This window comes from Arachis stenosperma, chromosome 6, assembly GCF_014773155.1.
Source record: "Arachis stenosperma cultivar V10309 chromosome 6, arast.V10309.gnm1.PFL2, whole genome shotgun sequence".
NCBI lineage: Eukaryota > Viridiplantae > Streptophyta > Magnoliopsida > Fabales > Fabaceae > Arachis > Arachis stenosperma.
The window spans coordinates 116626127-116645277 of record NC_080382.1 but is presented as its reverse complement, the minus strand read 5'-3'; the positions used below and the strand labels follow the sequence as shown (position 1 = coordinate 116645277).

Here is a 19151-nt window from a genome sequence, read left to right as displayed (position 1 = left end):
TTTAGCGTGTTTGATTTTTTTAAAAGTAAAAACAGATATTTCCTAACCCAATTATCATTATCCATCGCCATCGTTATCCTCAATTTTAACTGTACGCTTTCCACCTAACAAATATTGGTTGACCGTTGACTTACCGGTTTCCTCTTTGCTCTTTGAAGTGCGGGCTATGCTACGCATCCAAGTATTTTTCATCCAAGTTTTATCCAAGTAGGTCTAACACCAACAAAAATCACTCATTAAAAGAGCGTCATTACGCGCGCTTATCTTCTTCTCCTCCCCTGCGTTTCTTCTTCTTCTCCCCTATACTTTTTCTTCTTCTTCTCCTTCTTCTTCTTTCAAATACACGCATACATCATCTTCTTCTTCTTTCAAATTCACGTATACCTCCTCCTCCTCCTTGTTCTTCTTCCTGCACGCAGATTGTCCTTCTTCTTCCTCTTTCGTTATCGTCATCACCAACAACATCAACATTTTGTTAATGGATTATTTTTTCAATCGAATTGAATGGATGCAAGTGTTTTGAATATGAATTTAATTGAATCGATAATCTCTAAATTGTAGACAAATGTGTTTCGAATTTGATTTTATATAATGGATTATATTTCGTTTATTCAATACTATACAATTGTTTCACCATGAGTACGTGTTCGGTTCATTATGCAGAAAGCTGTTCGAATTTGAATTTATATAATGGATAATGTTCCGTTCATTTAGTACTATATAATTGTTTCACCATAATAACATGTTTGGTTTATTTCTGTTATGCACAATTCAAAATTCTACCTCCTCACCTTCTACTGCTTCTTCACTAGGGAGAGGAGGAAAAGACAAAAAAAAAAAAATACAGCAACAACAACAAAAGAACGACGATAAGGAGAAAACATGTGTAGAAGAAGAAACGCGAAAAAAGAGGAGAATGAGAAGGAGGAATGCGAAGAAGAAGACGACGTTCCGTGCGTAAACGAGCGTGAGAAGAAGAAGAAGAAGAAGCGCGGGGGAGAAGAGAAGAAGAAGAGAAGAAGCGTAAAGAAGCACATGACCTAAAATTGTTTGGATGAGTTTGAATGCCAAAATTGTGACCTAAGGTAGCGTTTGGTTACTGAGACACAGACACTGAGACATAGACACAGTGGTACACGGTGACACATGTCTGCTGTTTGGTTTGGTGAGACACAGATTTTCGAAGGACACGGGAGGACACGGATGGACACAGAGACACTAAATTTGTGTACCTCCAATTTGGTGAGACACTGAGACACAACTTGTGAGACACTAATTTTTTACTCTTTTACCCTTATTGAGTTTTTAAAATTTGTCTTCTTATCTTCCCAAATCTTTTTTTTTCTCTTTCTCTTTTAGATTCTACAACTAAATTTACTTTTTTATTTTTTTCAAAAAAAATTTGTACATTTAATTTTTTTATTTATTTAAATTTTGATTAATCTTTGATAAATTCTGAACTTTAATTTTTTATTTTTTTTCAAGAACAATTATATATTTAATATTTAAATGATAATTTAAGATGGTATTAGAAGAAATAAAAAATTATTAGAAGAAATAAAAATTTAATGGTGATGGCATGCATTGTTTGGGATAATAGGTGTATTGTAATAGTGATAAAACTTGTGGTTGAATGAAGGGTAATTTAGTCTTTTTTAAATATATGTGTCTTATTTTTTATTTTTGCCAAACACAATACATAGACACAAATATTTTATGTCTATGTCTTTAATGTCTGTGTCTTTGTGTCTATGTCTCATCAAATACATCAACCAAACGGAGCCTAAAATTGCTTGGATGAACTTGGATTCCAAAATTGTTTGGATGCGGAGAATATCTCTTAAAGTACCACTCTACTATCCACGTTAAAATTAGATTAAAACTGCATCATTAAAGTGATTTCTTTATGAAAGTACATACTTTTTTTTTCTTTTTCTGGTCTTGCAAACATACTTTATCTTATATATATGCCGAACAAAACTTAATTCTTTAAAAACAAAAAAAAAAAAACAAAAAAACAAAAAGGTGGGGAAACGCTATATATTTCAAAAATGAAACCAATTGTAGCAAAAAAATGAAAGAAAATGGAAGTAATGTCTGATTAACTGTACCAAATCTTGCAGGATTAAATTCAACCAAATATGTAACGAATTAAAAGCTACTGAAGGATTATAGCAAGGCAAACATACAAGATAATCTATTATTTAACTATAGCTCACATGACCATAACATATAAGACGTAATTTTTATTCAAATATTCCAACAAAGTAATACAAATAAACTACAAATCTGCCCTAGTTCTGCCTTGGTTTAATTCAATTCCCAAGGATGATCAATATTTTCAACAGCCAAGCCAAAAAAGCATTTCAAATTTCAAAATTTAATTCAGATTACTTAGTGTTGCCACGGGAACTGTCTACTTCATGCACACTTTCACTATCACCTGCATTAGCTTTCTCAAGCACAAGTTCTTGCTGCAATGATTCCATCATCTCCTTTAAGGATTTCTCGTCTCCTCCTATAAGTTTCGTCAAAATCTCGGCTTCCTGCGGGTTGATTTCCGATTGGTCTATTTGTTGCATGTTTGCAATTTTTTCTGTTTTGGCTTGTTTCAGTGCAGCATGTTGCTGCAGTGCTTCTATCATCATATTTGAGCTTCTCTCTTCACCTTCTAGTTGCATTTTCATTACAGCCTCCGCTTCCTTGTCAAGAGGCTTGAAATATTCTTCAATGGTTGCCTCCTGCATGAAAGCAGCATCTTGTCATGCAACAATTTAAGTTATGCAAAATGAAACAATTACAGAACTTATTATGAATTAGAAAACAAATATCATTGAAAAGATACTGTTCACAGTAGGTGGTTATTTTAAATGACAGAAGATGATGCATCCAATTACAGTATTTTTCACAAGCAACCTGGAGTGGCAGGTCCACACACCAAAGCATGCTAGTAGAACTTCTTAAGGGAGAGGGAAAAAACATGATTAGAAGCACTACCTTCAAAGTCTAACCGAAGGAAAGAAATGGAAGATTCAAAGAAGATTCCAAAGAAATACATGCATCTAAAATTTTATATTTTTCATGACAATACAACTTACTGCTTGTTCTAGCTGCTTGTTCAAAGCTTGCATGTCTTGAATCATGCGACGAACCTCAGATAAAATAATCTGCTCAGGTACTTTATTTATGGCTGCCTTCCTTGCTTGTGCCTTTACAAGAGAGAAATAATACACATCACAATGAGAGTAAAATAGATGTTAAAAACTAGGAAGATTTTGAGGGCAAACAATGCTGGTTCAAAAGAAATGTTGATATCTGCTTTCAAATTATTGTGGTCGTCGACACATTTATTGGACACATTTATTTAAGCACGGACACATCTCCTAACTTGTGTAAGGCACAACAGTGACACTGACAAGGCAGTGACACGGAAGATATGCGACTGACATGGCATTAACACTATGCAACCACTATCAGAACCAGAGGCCGCGGCAGTGCCAACAAGGGCGCAAGCAGCAGAAGTGTGATTGGAGACAATGATACAGAAACAGATGTGCAAGAACTAGACTCTCCCTCTTCGAACTGGTTTATAGTTTTCTTCCCTCTCCTCTATGTTGAAGTTTAGAGTGTAATTGCATATGTTGTGCATTGTGGAATTGAAATTTGTAGAACTGAAATTTATTCAGTTATGAATATATTTATTTTTTATTAACGTATTTTACTGTTTTTACTGATATTGTGTACCATTAATGCCACCCTCATCAATCACAATACACTTTATAACTATAACTTGCTGGATGAATCCTCACTATTTTAATTGGGTTCTTTTCCAGTACAAGCACTTACTGTGCTTTTTCAAATATACAGGTTGTGCTGTTTGCAAATGCTAAACTTGGAAGAGCTTAAGACATATCATTTTGGAATAATGCTATTATTTTTTTAATTAGCATAGCATTTTCATATTTATAATATTAACATATCATTTCATTATTATAATATATACTACATTTTATTACATGACGTATCCTAACCATGTCCCGTCCTATAATTTTAATTGCTGTGTCTGCATAGTGCCATGTGTTGATATCTGCTTCCTAACTAAAGCTAAATTCATATCAACTCATTAGGAATCTCCAGAGCTTAGCAACTAACACAAAGTACAATAAAGTAATAACTATTTTGTTCTCCCTCTTTTATAGAAGCATGATATCAGCGACAAGAAAACGTGAGCATTCTTAGAAACTTAGTATTTACAATCTATTCCAACTATAGATAAAAAAGGTAATGTTCTAAGTTCTATCAACTACATTTTAAACTGCATGATCATTACGACAGCTCCAGTATAGTAGAATAAGAAGTGCCTTTGATTTGAAGTGACAGTTAACTCTAACTAATCACCCTATTTGACATTTACTGCACAGGCCTTACAAATGAAATCTTGGGTCAAGCTCACAACATACTCTAGCAAAGAGTATAATAAATCAGAAAAGAGAATATATCAGACCTGTTGGAGATGATTCTCAAGCCTGTGCCTAAAGTTTCGGATTTTTCGTTCTTCATACCCAGACATCACCCGGACATAAAATAGCATCCTCCTCCCAAACTCTAACAACTTACTCATACTGGCAAATCATCAACCAGTATTTGTTTGGGAATTTCCTGCAAAAGTTAATCCACCTCAGAGTCGCAGAACTAAAGCTCATTAATGTTAATTCATCTGAAAACTCTTGCAAAAATTAATTCATACTGTTTCATGTGGCAGCCATATGGAATCAAAATTTGGTTAAATGATCACCAAACAACGAGACATGAACCTCACACAAGAAGAAAGCCTTATTTTCCCCTAAATCTGTCTTTCAGAAACAGAAAATAAACATTATAAAACCAAATTTAAGTTCACAAGTAAAATGGAAATGGAACAAATTCTGCTTTAACACTAGTGAGGTTTTGACACAATGAAAAATGAAGTTAAATTCATCACTCCATGGGAAATATCAGGAGCTTAGTAACTAGCAAAACATACAATGTAGTAATAGCTGGCATGTTCTCCATATTTCATAGGAGTATGATATCAGGTCAAAGAAAAACTTAACTTTACTTCATAACTGAAGAATTAATTACAAAAATACTTCATAAACTAATCTTGGACACTGGATATTGATAAACCTCAAACTAGAAACATATATTTTTTGGCGAGGGAAAGGGATCAAAGAGCCCAAACGAGAACAGCCAGAGCAAAATAAAAGAACTGGCTATTAACCAAGCTCAAGAATCTAGCAGCTATTAATAGATCATTCGCCACATGCACTAAAGAGAGACATAAATAAAACCTGAAAGTTCATTTCGGCATTTTATCAAACACAAAACTGGCAGCCCATAAATCAATTTAGAACAAATAAAATTTTGTGTATAACTAAGCCCGAAAGAAATTAAAAGAAATCATCTATTTCGTGTTATTCAATCTGGGATTAAGATCCATAGCATGCCAAGCCACAACGTAATTCGAAATTTCCAAATGCCCATAAAGAATATTAGATGCATTTCTCGATTTCATAGCCAAAAAATATAATAATAAAAAGAAAAAGAAACAACAACATTAGATTAGATCATCCAGAAATTAGAAGAAAGTTTACCGAGAACTGAAGCAGAGCAACACAAATTTTTTGGGGAAATTCTGCAGAGTACTGTAGAGTGGAGCGAGGTGCGAAGTATCGCAGCTGGAAGAGAATACAAAATTATTCCTTCGTGCTTTTCTTCTTCTCCTTCTCTTTCTCTCGGCTTTTTTTTCTTTCTTTTCTCTTCGTTTTTTTTTTTTTTGAGGGAAATGTTTAAGATGGTCAAGTTAAAATCTTGAACATTGATGAGCCAACTTGCGGCCAATAACACTTTTTTCACTTCCGGACAAATTTGTCAGAATCGAATTGGTGATCAAATTAATCTTGAGTTACTGATTTAATCGGTGGACACAGATTGAATCAATTAATCCAGTTTTATATAAATAAAAATAAAAAATAATCAAAAAATTTAAAATTAAAATTTAAAATATATATTTTTACTAATGTTTTAAAAATATCTAATTATTTTAAAACAATATAGAATAAAAACAATAAGTATTTTGTTAATTTTACTCTATCATAAATATTTTAATTTGTTTTTGTATTAAAATAATTAGAGTAAAAGACAAATAGGTCCCTGACATTTTTAAACTCGGACATTTTCATCCCTCAAGATTGGAAAATATATTTTGATCCCTGACCATGTAAAACGCGTGACAATTATGTCATTCCGTCGAATTGGTGCTGGAAACGGTAACGGAGATTGCTGAGGTGGAAGGGTGGAGAGTGATGTGTCCGTTACAGTTGCTGAACTGGATTGGGAACAAATTGTTGGAGGACAATTTGGTTCTTATTGGCCAAAACGACTTCGTATGCTGGAATGAGCCCTATTTCATCAAAATGGATCGACGAAGCAATGGTCATTGATGGAGCGATCGTCGATGATGAGTGAAGGGGTTCTTCATGCACAAGACCTGGAGAGAGATCTTCATTCGTCGTGCCAGGAGGATACTAACGTGATGGGGTTGCGCCAAAGTGCTTATGTGGTGTATATGCTGATAAACCGCTATTTTACGGTTTATCTTGTGCTCAATTGAGTGGATTTTATCAATCTTTCATACACTTGTTCATACAAAATGCATAGCTTTACATTCTCCTTCCTGATTTTGAGCTATGATTGAAAATATGCTTCTTTGACCTTATATTTGCTAATATTAATCCTCTTTTATTACCATTCGATGTCATGATTTGTGTGTTAAGTATTTTCAGGTTTCATAGGACAGGAATGACTTAGAGGACAAAAAGGAAACATACAAAAATGGAAGGAAAGAACAAAAATGGAGTTTTGAAGAAAAAGCAGTGACGCGAACGCATGGACGACGCGGACGCGTGCTTAGCGCAAAATGCAAACGACGCGCATGCGTGGACGACGCGGACACATGCCTTCAACAGAACGCAATTGACGCGGACGCGTGACTGACGCGTACGCGTGACAAGAAAAACTTCAAATGACGCGAATGTGTGACCCACGCGTACGCGTGACAAATGCCACGTGCAGAAATTGCAGAAAATGCTCCTAGCGATTTCTGAACCCTCTTTTGGCCCAGATCCAAGTCCAGAAACACAGATTATAAGCTATAAAGTGGGAGAATCCATTCATTCAAAAGGAGGAGCTCATAATTCATAATTTTAGGTTTTTAGATGTAGTTTTTAGAGAGAGAGGTTCTCTCCTCTCTCTTAGGATTAGAATTTAGGATTTCTATTATGTTTAGGTTACTTCTTTTCAAATTACAGGTTCAATGTTCCTTTAATTTATTTTCTACTTTTATTTGTTCTATTACTTTAATTGTTATTTATCTTTTCAATTTGGCTTATGAACCATTCATGTTAGGATTTTCTTAATTAACATAATTTGAGGTATTTCAGATTGATGATTGTCTTATTCTATTTATGATGCTTTTAATTTAATTTAAGATATTTTCCCTTTTGGCTTTGGTTGAGTGATTAGAGACTCTTGAGTTATCAAACTCTCTTGTTGATTGATAATTGAAAGTTGCTATTTGACTTGAATTCCACTAACTCTAGTCTTTCTTTGGGAATTGACTAGGACTTAAGGATTCATATTGATTTATCCACTTGACCTACCTTCATAGTTAGAGATTGACTAAGTGGGAGCAACGAGTAATTCTCATCACAATTGATAAGGATAACTAGGATAGGACTTCTAATTTTCATACTGTTCATACCCTGGGTCGAGCTGTCCGACCCGGGATGTTCTACAGACAAAGCGACCGACCTCTTCAGGTCGGGACAAGCCGACCTCTTTTCAAAGAACTCGGCCAAGTCACAGGAAAGCCCAAACAAAGGACCCAAATAGAGTAACACGTCCCAAATCCAAGGGCAGCCCAAGCCCATAGAGATAAAGGCGGTTCTCTTAAAGATGACCTCACTTAAAGATAAGATAAAGATAAAATAAGATAACTAACTTATCTTATCTGCAGGAGGCCACATCTCACCATTATAAATACACTGGAGCACCTAGGTATAACTCATACTCTGATTCTACTCAATACCTGCTTAATACCCTTGCTAACTTAAGCATCGGAGTCCCTTGCAGGTACCCCCCACCCTCTGGGGACGAAGGATCAGCACCACTTTCAGATATCACAAGTCGGACACACAAGCTCCGGCGACCACATACCCGCCAGACACATCGGCTCCGACCAACGCGGGAGATCTCGACCGGGATCGACCTATAGTTTCAGGTAACCCACGGAACATTGGCGCCGTTGCCGGGGAACCTGGAAGTCATCCCAACACCATGGCGGACAACCATGACAACGACCACGACTCGGGTTTGGAAGATAGAATGCCACACAAGAACACGGATGCTGTATTTAAGAATACTCCGGAATCCAATGAAGACAAAAATTCATCAAATCCAGGGGCGATAGAAGCGCTTCAAAATCGATTGGAGCAACTTGAGAAAGAAGCCCAACATCAACGTGAAAAAGAAGAAGATCTGCGTCGGGAGATAAGGCGGCGCCGAGAATTAGAAGATAAGCTTATGAAACTCGAAGCCGATCTCAAAACTAAAGCTACTCGACCATCCATAGAGGATAGCTCTCAGAAAGATCAAAATCCCTTCACCAGGGAAATTATGAAGACCAAAATCCCAAAAGATTTCAAACTTCCGGATATGATTCTATATGACGGCACCTCGGATCCTGTTCCGGTGGTTACCTGAAACTATAGGTTGATCTCGATCGAGATCTTCTGTATTGGTCGGAGTCGACGTGTCCGGCTGGTGTATAGAGGCCGGAGCTGGTGTGTCCGACTTGTTGGACTTGGTGATGGTGCTGATCCTTCGTCCCCGGAGGGTGGGGGGTACCTGCAAGGGACTCCGATGCTTAAGTTAGCAAGGGTATTGAGCAGGTATTGAGTAGAATCAGAGTATGAGTTATACCTGGGTGCTCCAGTGTATTTATAATGGTGAGATGTGGCCTCCTCTGGTTAAGATAAGTTAGTTATCTTATCTTATCTTATCTTTAAGTGAGGTCATCTTTAAGGGAACCGCCTTTATCTCTATGGGCTTGGGCTGCCCTTGGATTTGGGACGTGTTCCTCTATTTGGGCCCTTTGTTTGGGCTTTCCTGTGACTTGGCCGAGCTCTTTGAGAAGAGGTCGGGTTGTCCTGACTTGAAGAGGTCGGTCGCTTTGTTTGTAGAACATCCCGGGTCGGACAGCTCGACCCAGGGTATGAACAGTTCCCCTGCTTGAGCTCGGTTCTTCTTTTTTGAGGTCGAGTCCTTGACTTCGGTCCTTCTTTGGTGAAGCCGAACTCAAGCATTTTTTCGATTCCTTTGTATAAGCTTTTGAATGTAGAACGTTTTCCACTAGAAGACGCGTGCCTTTGCACCGGTGCTTTTTTGGGAACGTGCGAGGGTTTAATGCTTTTAATTTTGAGCATTAATTGCCCCGTTTCTCCCAGCCTCTTTACTTTGGATTTTGAAAAAACCTGAAAACGGTTTCTCTCCTTTGCTCTTTCGTAACTTCTTTTCTCAGTTCTCTCCACTCTCTGTTTTTGCACTTCTGCTTTCCTTTCGTTGCGGCGTCATTTGGTGTTCTCTGGTGCTTGGGATCTCGCATTGGTTCCTGCGACATTTACTCTTGTTCGCATTCTTCGTGAGAAGGCATTTCCAGATTTCGTCTTCCCTCTTTGAAGCTTGCTGCTCTTTTCTAGGTTGGTACTAGCTTCTCTTGCTTTTTCCGTTAGCTTCGTCTTTAATTTTGGTGAATGTTCTGGTTTTGCCTGTTTGAAAGTTTGGATCTTTTTGCGATCTTTTACTTGTTGCTGTGATATGCTTTTCTTATCTTCCTTCTTGTGGTTTTTCTTGGAATTTCTGTTGAGGCTTTCTGGGGTTTTACTGTTGCTTTCTGGTTGCTTTTGATACTGGTAGAAGATCTGTATCTGTTTCTTACTTTTGGAGATTGCTTCTTGTCTGATCTTTTTCAAAAAGGTTGCATCTTTAATGGTCCCATGCTTTGTTGCTTTGGGAATGTTTTTGTTTGGTAGGCTTTGTAATATTTTGCTGTGTTTTTTCTTTGATGAAAAGCGCTTGTTGTTTTGAATCCTTTTTGAGAAATGCTTGGGATGTGATCTGTAGAGTATTTCTGGAAACCTTGCTTTATTGCTGCCTCTAAGGGATGCCCCAGGACTTTGGTTTGAGTCTTGGGGTTTTTCCTTTTCGTGGTTTCATCATCTGAGAAGTATTGACCGAGTTGTTTTCTCCCTATCCGAGATATTTGTAGTAACCCCTATCTTTTTTTTTACTTGTAGGATTTAGTTGGCCTCATGTCTTCTCGCAATAACATTGTAGAGATGTCTTCCAGAGTTCCCGAGAGGATGTCCGATTGGCTGGACTCCCTTGTTTTGTTGTGTGTTTCCGTTGTGGATGCTGAATTTTGCACAGAGCTGAGGAAGCGTCATAGAATTTGTGGTAACAATGCTCGCGAGGGGGATTACGAGCTTGTTGCTCCTGATTCTGATGAGAGGGTTTGCTTTCCGACTTCTATTGAGAGGGAGCGTCCCTTCTTCTATGCCTATGAATACTTTTTCAGCCAGTTGAATGTTACTTTTTCCTTTTACTGCTTTTGAAACCGACCTGTTGTGGTTGTGTAATATAGCTCCATCCCAGCTTCACCCCAATTCCTGGGGTTTTATTAAAATTTTTCAACTTCTCTGCCGTGAACTAGATGTAACACCTTCCCAGACTCTGTTTCTTTACTTGTTTGTTTCCGCCAAGCCTGGCGGTTCTTCAAAAAAGAAAGCTTCTTGGGTTTCTTTCTGGTCCGCCCAAGGCCATAAAGTGTTTGCGATGTATGATGAGTCCTTTAAGGACTTCAAGAACTACTTCTTTAGAGTTCGAGCTGTTGAGGGGGCCCGCCCCTTTTTTCTTGATGAAAATGACGAGCCCTCCTTCCCTCTAGAGTGGCAGAAGGATGTAAGAGTGTGTCGCTATACTTGGGAGATGCTTAATGATGTCGAACACGCTTTTGTAGTTGTTCTTGAGGATCTCTGGGGGAAACCACCTCATCTTGATACAAAAAGATTTTTGACTAATCCGTCCTTGGTTAGGACTGCTTTGGGTATTTGTTTGTCTATTTGTCTGACTTGTTTCTATACTTATTTCCTTTTTCTTCCTTTTTTGTAACTCTTTGTCGTGGCTGTTTTTGTGTTTGTAGAGATGTCAAAGAACAACGACTCTATGAAGGCCTTCAAAAGGGCAAAGAAGGCAACTGCTGCTCTGAACATCTCGGCCGCGGTGGCCGGCGAGGGATCTTCGCAGGTCCCCGTGAAGCCTCCTGTGCCGAGTTCCCTTGGGCCGAGGAAAGTAATTCCTACTCCTCAGTTTCATCAGGTCGATCCTCCTCAGACTTCTGCTGCTGCTTCTGGTGCCCCACCTTTGAAAAATCAAAAAACCTCCGAGCCTTTTAACTTGGATGCCCCGGACTTTGATGCCATCGAGTTTGTTGACCAGCAAATTGCCCCCTATGGTGGGCTTTCCATGGACGACGTGTCTCTTCTTCGGCATTTGGATTTTATCACTAAAAATAGTGTGAAGATGGCTCATATGGGTGCGGCTATTTTCCGAACAGTTCAGGAGATTCCGATTCATGCCGCCAAATCTTTTATGGAGGAGGCCAAGTCAGAATTTGATCGGATCAAGGGTTTGAAGGAGGAGTTGGAGGTGAAGTTGGCAAAGGTGGAGAAGGAGCTGGAGGGTGAGAAGGCCAGCTCTATTGCCCTTGCTGCTTCTTTGAAGCTGGCTGAGGACATGGCGCTGAAGCATAAGGATAGCTATGTCTCAGCTTACAGGGAGTTGATGCGTCTTCGAAATGATTTGGAGACTGCTCGGGTTAATTATGGTGAGCTTCAGGGTCATCTTGTGGGTAGCATGACTGCCGCCTCCGAGAACCTGATAGAGCAATTCCGGGTTGTCGCTCCTGATGCCGACTTGACTCTCATCAGTCTGGACAATGTCGTGAGGGATGGTAAGATTGTCCCTGATGACCAGGATGATGATGATGCTGATCCTCCTCCAGTGCCTTCTTTTAAGGTGTCGACCTCCTCGGTTCCTCCCGTTACGTCTGATTCGGACTGCCAGATCCTGAATCGGGATGATGGAACTGTAGATGCTGTGCCCCTTCAGACTCGTCCTCCTTCTCCCCGTACTGATGCTGCCGGGAAGGCTCCCGATCTTTAGCTGATCTTTTCTGAATATTTTGTGTAAATAGCCCGGTTTGTGGGTTTTGAACTTTGTTTTATTTGTTCTTCTTGACGCTTCTAGTTGTCTGCCTTGCAACTTTTTTGAAAAACAAAAGTAGCTTCCGAGGTTGGTTTGTGGTGACCTCTTGAAGCTTTATCGTATTATGCATGATATCTGTTGAAATTTTGCTGTCTGGCCTCTTTAGGTTGTTTTCGTGCTTATTGTTTGTAGCTTGGATCCTTTTGAGGCCGTGCCTGTGGGGGGTCCGACTTGTTTGTATTTCTAGCACTTCATAACCGATTTCTTTATGTTGGTCCCCTTCTAAGTTATTTTTGTAATCCTCGTTCCCGGACCTTTTGTCAGGGATTACTTTCATAACTTATTTTTGTGGGAGACCGATTTTGTTAGGTCGATCTTTTCTGAGTTGTTTTTGTAATCCTCTTTCTTGGACCTTTTGTTAGGTCTCTTTCAGGGATTACTTTTACAACATGTTCCGTAGGAGACCGACTTCGTTAGGTCAATCTCTACTAAGTTGTTCTTGTAATCCTCTTTCTTGGACCTTTGTTAGGTCTCTTTCAGGGATTACTTTTACAACTTGTTTTGTAGGAGACCGACTTCGTTAGGTCGATCTTTTCTAACTTGTTTTTGTAATCCTCTTTCTTGGACCTTTGTTCGGTCTCTTTCAGGGATTACTTTTACAACTTGTTTTGTAGGAGACCGACTTCGTTAGGTCGATCTCTTCTAAGTTATTTTTGTAATCCTCTTTCTTGGACCTTTGTTCGGTCTCTTTCAGGGATTACTTTTACAACTTGTTTTGTAGGAGACCGACTTCGTTAGGTCGATCTCTTCTAAGTTGTTTTTGTAATCCTCTTCCTTGGACCTTTGTTAGGTCTCTTTCAGGGATTACTTTTACAACTTTTTTAGTGATAGGAGTCCGACTTGGTTGTGTCGGTCTCCTTTAAGTTACTTTTCGTAGTCCTCTTTCTTGGATCTTTGTCAGATCTCTTTCAGGGACTACTTGTATAACTTTTTTAGTGATAGGAGTCCGACTTAGTTGTGTCGGTCTCCTTTAAGTTACTTTTCGTAGTCCTCTTTTTTAGATCTTTGTCAGATCTCTTTCAAGGACTACTTGTATAACTTTTCGTTTTGGGCAAACTTTATTATGTCGGGCCCTTCTAAGTTAAAGTAATCCTCTTTAATAGGGTTGGCCAGACCTCTTTCCAGGGTTTACTTATAACTTGGGTTGACTTGGTCCGACTTCCGCACGTCGGCCAGTCTTTAAGTTATTATTAGCTATCCGTAAGACCTCGTCAGGTTCTTTTTTGGATTGCTTTCGATAACTTCTTACATTATTCTGTGTTCATCTTTGCCGATTTGTAGAAAATGGTTGGCATCTTTGGATCGCCCTTTGGGTGAATCGCGTTTTCACCTTTATCGGACGATTATCTTTATCGTGGTCGGGCAGTGAATTTGTTTTTCACTTTCTGCCGACCTGTTGCTTTATAATCGGACGATGAATACTTTAGATTAATGCGTCTTGGACTCTTGTAGAATATCTAAATAAACTTTATTCAAAGAAAAAATGCAAATATATACATGTGGGAATTTTCTTATCCTTTAAGTCGGGCATGATCTAGATCTCAACATGGTGCCTCATTAAAAAACCTTTTCAGGAAAAAGAGCGCATCCATTTAGTGAGATCCTTGACCTTTTCTAACTGTAGTACCTTCTTAGGTTGCGGGCGTGCCATGATCGGGGAAGCTCTCGTCCATCGAGCTCGGACAGTCTGTAGTAGCCCTTCCCAAGTACTTCTATGACTCGGTAGGGTCCTTTCCAATTTGCTGCCAGCTTCCCTTCTCCGGGTCGAGTTGTTCCAATATCATTTCAAATTAGGATGAGATCATTCTCCGCAAAACTTCTCGGCACTACCTTTTGATTATATCTGGAAGCCATTTGGCACTTTAGAGCTTCTTCCCTGATTCGAGCTCTTTCTTGGATTTCGGGTAACAAGTCGAGCTCTTCTCTTTGAAGTTGGGAGTTTGCTCCCTCATTGTAGTGAACTACTCTAGGCGACCCTTCCTCAATCTCTACTGGAATCATCGCCTCTATTCCGTATGCTAATCGGAAGGGGGATTCCTTCGTGGTGGAATGTGGTGTTGTTCGATATGCCCATAGGACTTGTGGAAGCTCCTCCGCCCAGGCTCCCTTTGCGTCTTGTAATCTCCGTTTTAATCCGGCCAATATGACTTTGTTAGCCGCTTCGGCTTGTCCATTGGCTTGTGGATGTTCAACGGAGGTGTACTGGTGCTTTATATTCAAGTTAGTTACTAGTTTTCTGAAGCCTGCATCTGTGAATTGAGTGCCATTGTCTGTGGTTATTGAATATGGAACCCCGAACCTTGTGACAATGTTTCTATATAAGAATTTTCGGCTTCTCTGAGTGGTGGTATTGGCTAGGGGCTCTGCCTCGATCCACTTTGTAAAGTAATCTACCCCTACTATGAGGAATTTAACTTGTCCTGATCCCTGTGGGAAGAGAAGATCGAGTCCCCATTTTGCGAACGGCCAAGGCGAGGTTACGCTAATGAGCTCTTCTGGCGGGGCGATGTGAAAGTTGGCATGTTTCTGACATGGTGGACATGTCTTCACAAATTCTGTAGCTTCTTTCTGTAGAGTTGGCCAATAAAATCCTGCCCGGAGTACTTTTTTGGCGAGAGCTCATGCTCCGAGATGATTGCCACAAATGCCGCCGTGTATTTCTTCTAGCACTTCCCTTGTGTTGGAGGTCGGTACGCATTTTAGTAAAGGTGTTGAGATTCCTCTTTTGTACAGGATGTTGTTTATAATGGTGTAGTACTGTGCCTCCCTTTTTAACCTCTTTGCCTCCTTTTCTTCTGTGGGGAGCGTTCCTGTTTTGAGGTAGTTGATTATGGGGGTTGATGCCACTGAAGCTTAAACGTGTTTGACATTTCTCCTCCAGGGTTGCTTTCTTCATTTCCACGTTTAAGCTCCAGTTTAACCTTAAACGTGTTCGACATTTCTCCTCCAGGGTTGCTTTCTTCATTTCCACGTTTAAGCTTCAGTTTAACCTTAAACTGAAGCTTAAACGTGTTCGACTACTTTACCCTCCGTGGTTGCTTTCTTCCATTTCCACGTTTAAGCTTCGGTTTAACCTTAAACTGAAGCTTAAACGTGCTTGAATTATACCACCTCCAGGAGTGTCCAACGTTTAAGTTGCAGTTTAAAGCTTAAACTGCAACTTAAATGCCACTATTTGAAAAGGTTTCTGGGCCAAAGATATTGCAGTTTAAGTTAGCATTTGAGCACAAACATTAACTTAAACGTACTCTGGTATGAAACCCAATTGAATATCATGGTTTATGGGATTGGGCCTGAAGAATTGATGAGTCTGGAATTTCAATTTGTTGAGTCATGTGTCATTACTTGATTATCACTAAGTTGGCTCAATGAATGTTACAGAATTGGATCAGCAGCCTCATCAGGATTATGGATCATAAACCCAAAGCAAAAGGAAATCAGGGAAAGGCCTCAAAGCCCAAGAAACACAACAGAAGCTCAATTTAGAAAGTGTATAAATAGGATAGAATTTAAGTTAGAGAGGACTTTTGATCATTTTGCTAGTTTTCATACTTTGTAATTGAATTCAGAGCTATGACTCACTAAACCCCCTTTCATTGGGTTAGGGAGCTCTATTGTAATTCAATGAATCAATAATAGTTTTTATCTTCTTCTTCAATCTTTTCTCTTGAATTTTGTTTGAAAGCTTCTCGATCTAATTCCATTGGTTAGTTGTCTTGGGAAAGAAATTATCCATAATTGGAATCCTTCGGAACCTTGGGAAAGGAATGGAGGATTCATGCTAGAGAAGCTTTCTCACAGTGAATTGGATTGGGGTTTGGATGGATATTGTGACATGTAATCCTACCAAATTGTGGTTCATGAAACTGTGTGGTATAATCAGTGATCGAGCATCATCTCTTCTTATGAACATTTAAACCAAGGGATTGGGAATTTGTTTGTTTTTAGAGAGAATTGGTGAGCCAAGGGATTGGGATCCAATCATATAAGATTGCCAAGCAAAATTCAATGAACGCATTGGTTGAGGAAGGGATAAAAATATTTTGATTCGGAGATCTCAATATCTCCTGAAACCCAATGAATTCCCCATTTCTGATCTACCACTTTCTCTTTACATTCTGCAATTAAATTCATGCAATCACCCCGATCCCTTTTTTAATTTCAGCAATTTAGCTTCTCGCTCTTTAATTCATGAAATTTTACATTCCGAAATTCTCATCTAAATCTTGATTCCGCTCAACTAGAACACACTTCTAATCCGAATTGCTCACTCAACCAATCCTTGTGGGATTCGACCTCACTCTATTGTGAGTTTTTACTTGACGATAACCGGTGCACTTGCCGGAAGGAATTTTTGCCGATCGTGCAATTTCCTAAAATCGTAGCTATCAAGTTTATGGCGCCGTTGCCGGGGATTGGTTTTCGATTGACAATTCTCAAATTGGAAGTTAACTAGATTGAGCATTTTTCTTGTTTTGTTAATTCAGTTCAAGTTACTTGTTGAATTTTAATTTCTGCACTTTGTTACTTGCTTTCTTTCTTTATGCCTTTAAATTCAAGCAACTAACTCACTGACTCACTAACTATTTGAATTAATTCCTCAACTGCTCTAACCATACTCTTCCATTAACCAAGAGTATTTCACTTGTTTGTTGCCTGTGCTGTGTTCTTGTATGACAGGTAGGAGAGGAGAGACATCTACTCATCCATATACCGAACCAGAGAGGACCCTTCATAGACTTAGAAGGGAAGCAAGAGGGAAGAGAGTACTGGGAGAAGAAGAATCTGAAGGAGAATCTGAGGACAATTTTGAGGAAGCTCTAGATCTCAACATGGATAGAGAAGTTCACAACCATGAGAGAGCTGATGGAAACAATGCCATTCCCGAGAGGAGGGTTCTTGGTTCATACATAAACCCAACCTCTGGGAATTGCGGTAGCAGTATTCAGAAACCACCCATTCAGGCCAACAATTTTGAACTCAAACCACAGCTAATATCACTGGTGGAGGATCATTGTTCATTTGGTGGGAGTGCTAATGAAGATCCAAACCAACATCTCACAAAATTCCTGAGAATTTGCGACACTGTGAAGTCCAATGGAGTCCAGGAAGATGCCTATAAACTGCTCTTGTTCCCATTTTCACTTAGGGACAAGGCAGCTAAGTGGCTGGAATCATTCTCAAGGGGAAGCCTAACAACCTGGGATGATGTGGAAAGCAAGTTTCTGGCACGTTTCTACCCCCCACAAAAGGTCAATAGGCTTCGATCTGAGGTTCAGACTTTTAGACAACAAGATGGTGAAACTCTCTACGAGGCATGGGAGAGGTTCAAGGAGTTGACAAGGAAATGCCCACCAGACATGTTCCATGACTGGGTGCAATTGCATATTTTCTATGATGGACTTTCTTATGAATCAAGGAAGGCTGTAGACCATTCATCAGGAGGTTCATTGAACAGGAAAAAGACTGTGGAAGAAGCCATTGAAGTGATTGAGACAGTGGCTGAGAATGAGTACTACTATGCTTCAGAGAGACACAACACTAAGGGAGTCATGGAGCTGAACCATGTTGATACAATTCTAGCCCAAAACAAGGTGTTTGCCAAGCAACTAGCAGAGCTCACCAGGAAATTAGGAACAAATCAAGTGGCTGCAATACACACACAAGATCAAGAGGAGGTAAGCACTGAAAGAGGTGATTGGGAAGAGGCCAACTATGTGGGAAATCAACAAAGGCAACCATATGATCCACATTCCAACACTTACAACCCAGGCTGGAAAAACCACCCAAACTTTGGGTGGGGAAACCAGCAAACCCAATCACAAAACCACAAACCTTACAACCCCAACCAACATAACAATTTCACATACCAAAACTCCAACCAAAGATCATACCAAGCCACACAAAACACTTACTCCCAACCACCATATCATGGCCAAAATAATCAACTTGCCCAACCTAATCCGAACAAACAATTTCAAGATCAATTAAACAGGATAGAAGGAATGCTTGCAACCATGGGTCAAGACATAACCGAATTGAAAGCCTTTAAGGAAGAAGTAAGTTCTAACTTGCAAAACCAAGGAGCTGCCATCCAAAAGCTAGAAAATCAAATTGGGTATTTGTCTAAGCAAACCCCTGGGCCAAGCGTTTCTCATGCTGCCAAGGCTATTGCAAGGGAAGAATGTAAGGCCATAACCCTCAGAAGTGGAAAGAAGCTAAAGGAGATCTCAAAGGAAACCACAGAGGATGAAGCAAAGGAAAATGTGAGAGACAAGGAACAGGGACAATCTTTTACACCGTCTGCAACAAAAGAAAAAGAAAAAGAGATCCTGAAGCCTTATACACCCAAAGCACCATATCCTCAACGTTTGATGAAAAGTGAAAAGGATGGCCAATTCTCCAGATTTTTGGAGATTTTCAAGAAGCTTCAAATCAACATTCCGTTTGCTGAGGCAATATAGCAAATGCCACTCTATGCAAAATTCTTAAAGGAATTAATGACCAAGAAGAGAAGCTGGAGAAATGAGGAAACTGTGTTGTTGACTGAAGAATGCAGTGCCATCATTCAACACAAATTGCCTCCGAAATTGAAGGATCCAGGCAGTTTCCAAATCCCCTGCATCATAGGAGAAGTCATGGTGGAGAAGGCCTTGTGTGACTTAGGGGCCAGTATCAATTTGATGTCTCTAACAATGATAAGAAGAATGAAGATTGAGGAAGCCAAA

The 19151-nt window shown here is 39.4% G+C and overlaps 2 protein-coding genes and 1 non-coding gene across 5 annotated transcripts; 1 reads left to right on the top strand and 2 right to left on the bottom strand.

Moving 5' to 3' along the window:
- Positions 1 to 2226: 2226 nt before the first annotated feature.
- Positions 2227 to 5834, bottom strand: LOC130932868 (uncharacterized). 3 transcript variants are annotated; one of them, XM_057862314.1, is made up of 5 exons: positions 5634 to 5833; positions 4748 to 4849; positions 4505 to 4659; positions 3099 to 3209; positions 2227 to 2741 (listed from the first exon to the last, which is right to left on the bottom strand). In XM_057862314.1, exons 3-5 carry the CDS (start codon positions 4619 to 4621, stop codon positions 2391 to 2393), a joined length of 579 nt encoding a protein of 192 aa, XP_057718297.1. In that variant the 5' UTR covers positions 4622 to 4659; positions 4748 to 4849; positions 5634 to 5833; the 3' UTR covers positions 2227 to 2390. The 3 variants fall into 3 exon arrangements, with proteins under 3 accessions (XP_057718297.1, XP_057718299.1, XP_057718298.1); XM_057862316.1 differs by having other exon boundaries at positions 4748 to 4853; positions 5634 to 5820; XM_057862315.1 differs by lacking the exon at positions 4748 to 4849 and having other exon boundaries at positions 5634 to 5834.
- An 11847-nt stretch (positions 5835 to 17681) lies between these two features.
- On the bottom strand, positions 17682 to 17785 carry LOC130937038 (small nucleolar RNA R71). The gene has a single exon (XR_009068276.1). It is a non-coding gene; the product is annotated as a small nucleolar RNA R71 (small nucleolar RNA).
- A 655-nt stretch (positions 17786 to 18440) lies between these two features.
- On the top strand, positions 18441 to 18887 carry LOC130934461 (uncharacterized). The gene has a single exon (XM_057864028.1). It carries the CDS (start codon positions 18441 to 18443, stop codon positions 18885 to 18887), a length of 447 nt encoding a protein of 148 aa, XP_057720011.1.
- The last annotated feature ends 264 nt before the right edge of the window (positions 18888 to 19151 follow it).

Bases quoted from the DNA above. Each gene is read 5' to 3' on its own strand.
- LOC130934461 (XM_057864028.1), top strand. From the start codon at position 18,441: ATGGGTCAAGACATAACCGAATTGAAAGCCTTTAAGGAAGAAGTAAGT.
- LOC130932868 (XM_057862315.1), bottom strand. From the start codon at position 4,621: ATGAGTAAGTTGTTAGAGTTTGGGAGGAGGATGCTATTTTATGTCCGG. The intron at 3,210-4,504 runs GTCTGATATATT...TCTCTTGTAAAG, and splicing joins TTGAGAATCATCTCCAACAG to GCACAAGCAAGGAAGGCAGC. The intron at 2,742-3,098 runs GTAAGTTGTATT...GCTTTCATGCAG, and splicing joins ACAAGCAGCTAGAACAAGCA to GAGGCAACCATTGAAGAATA.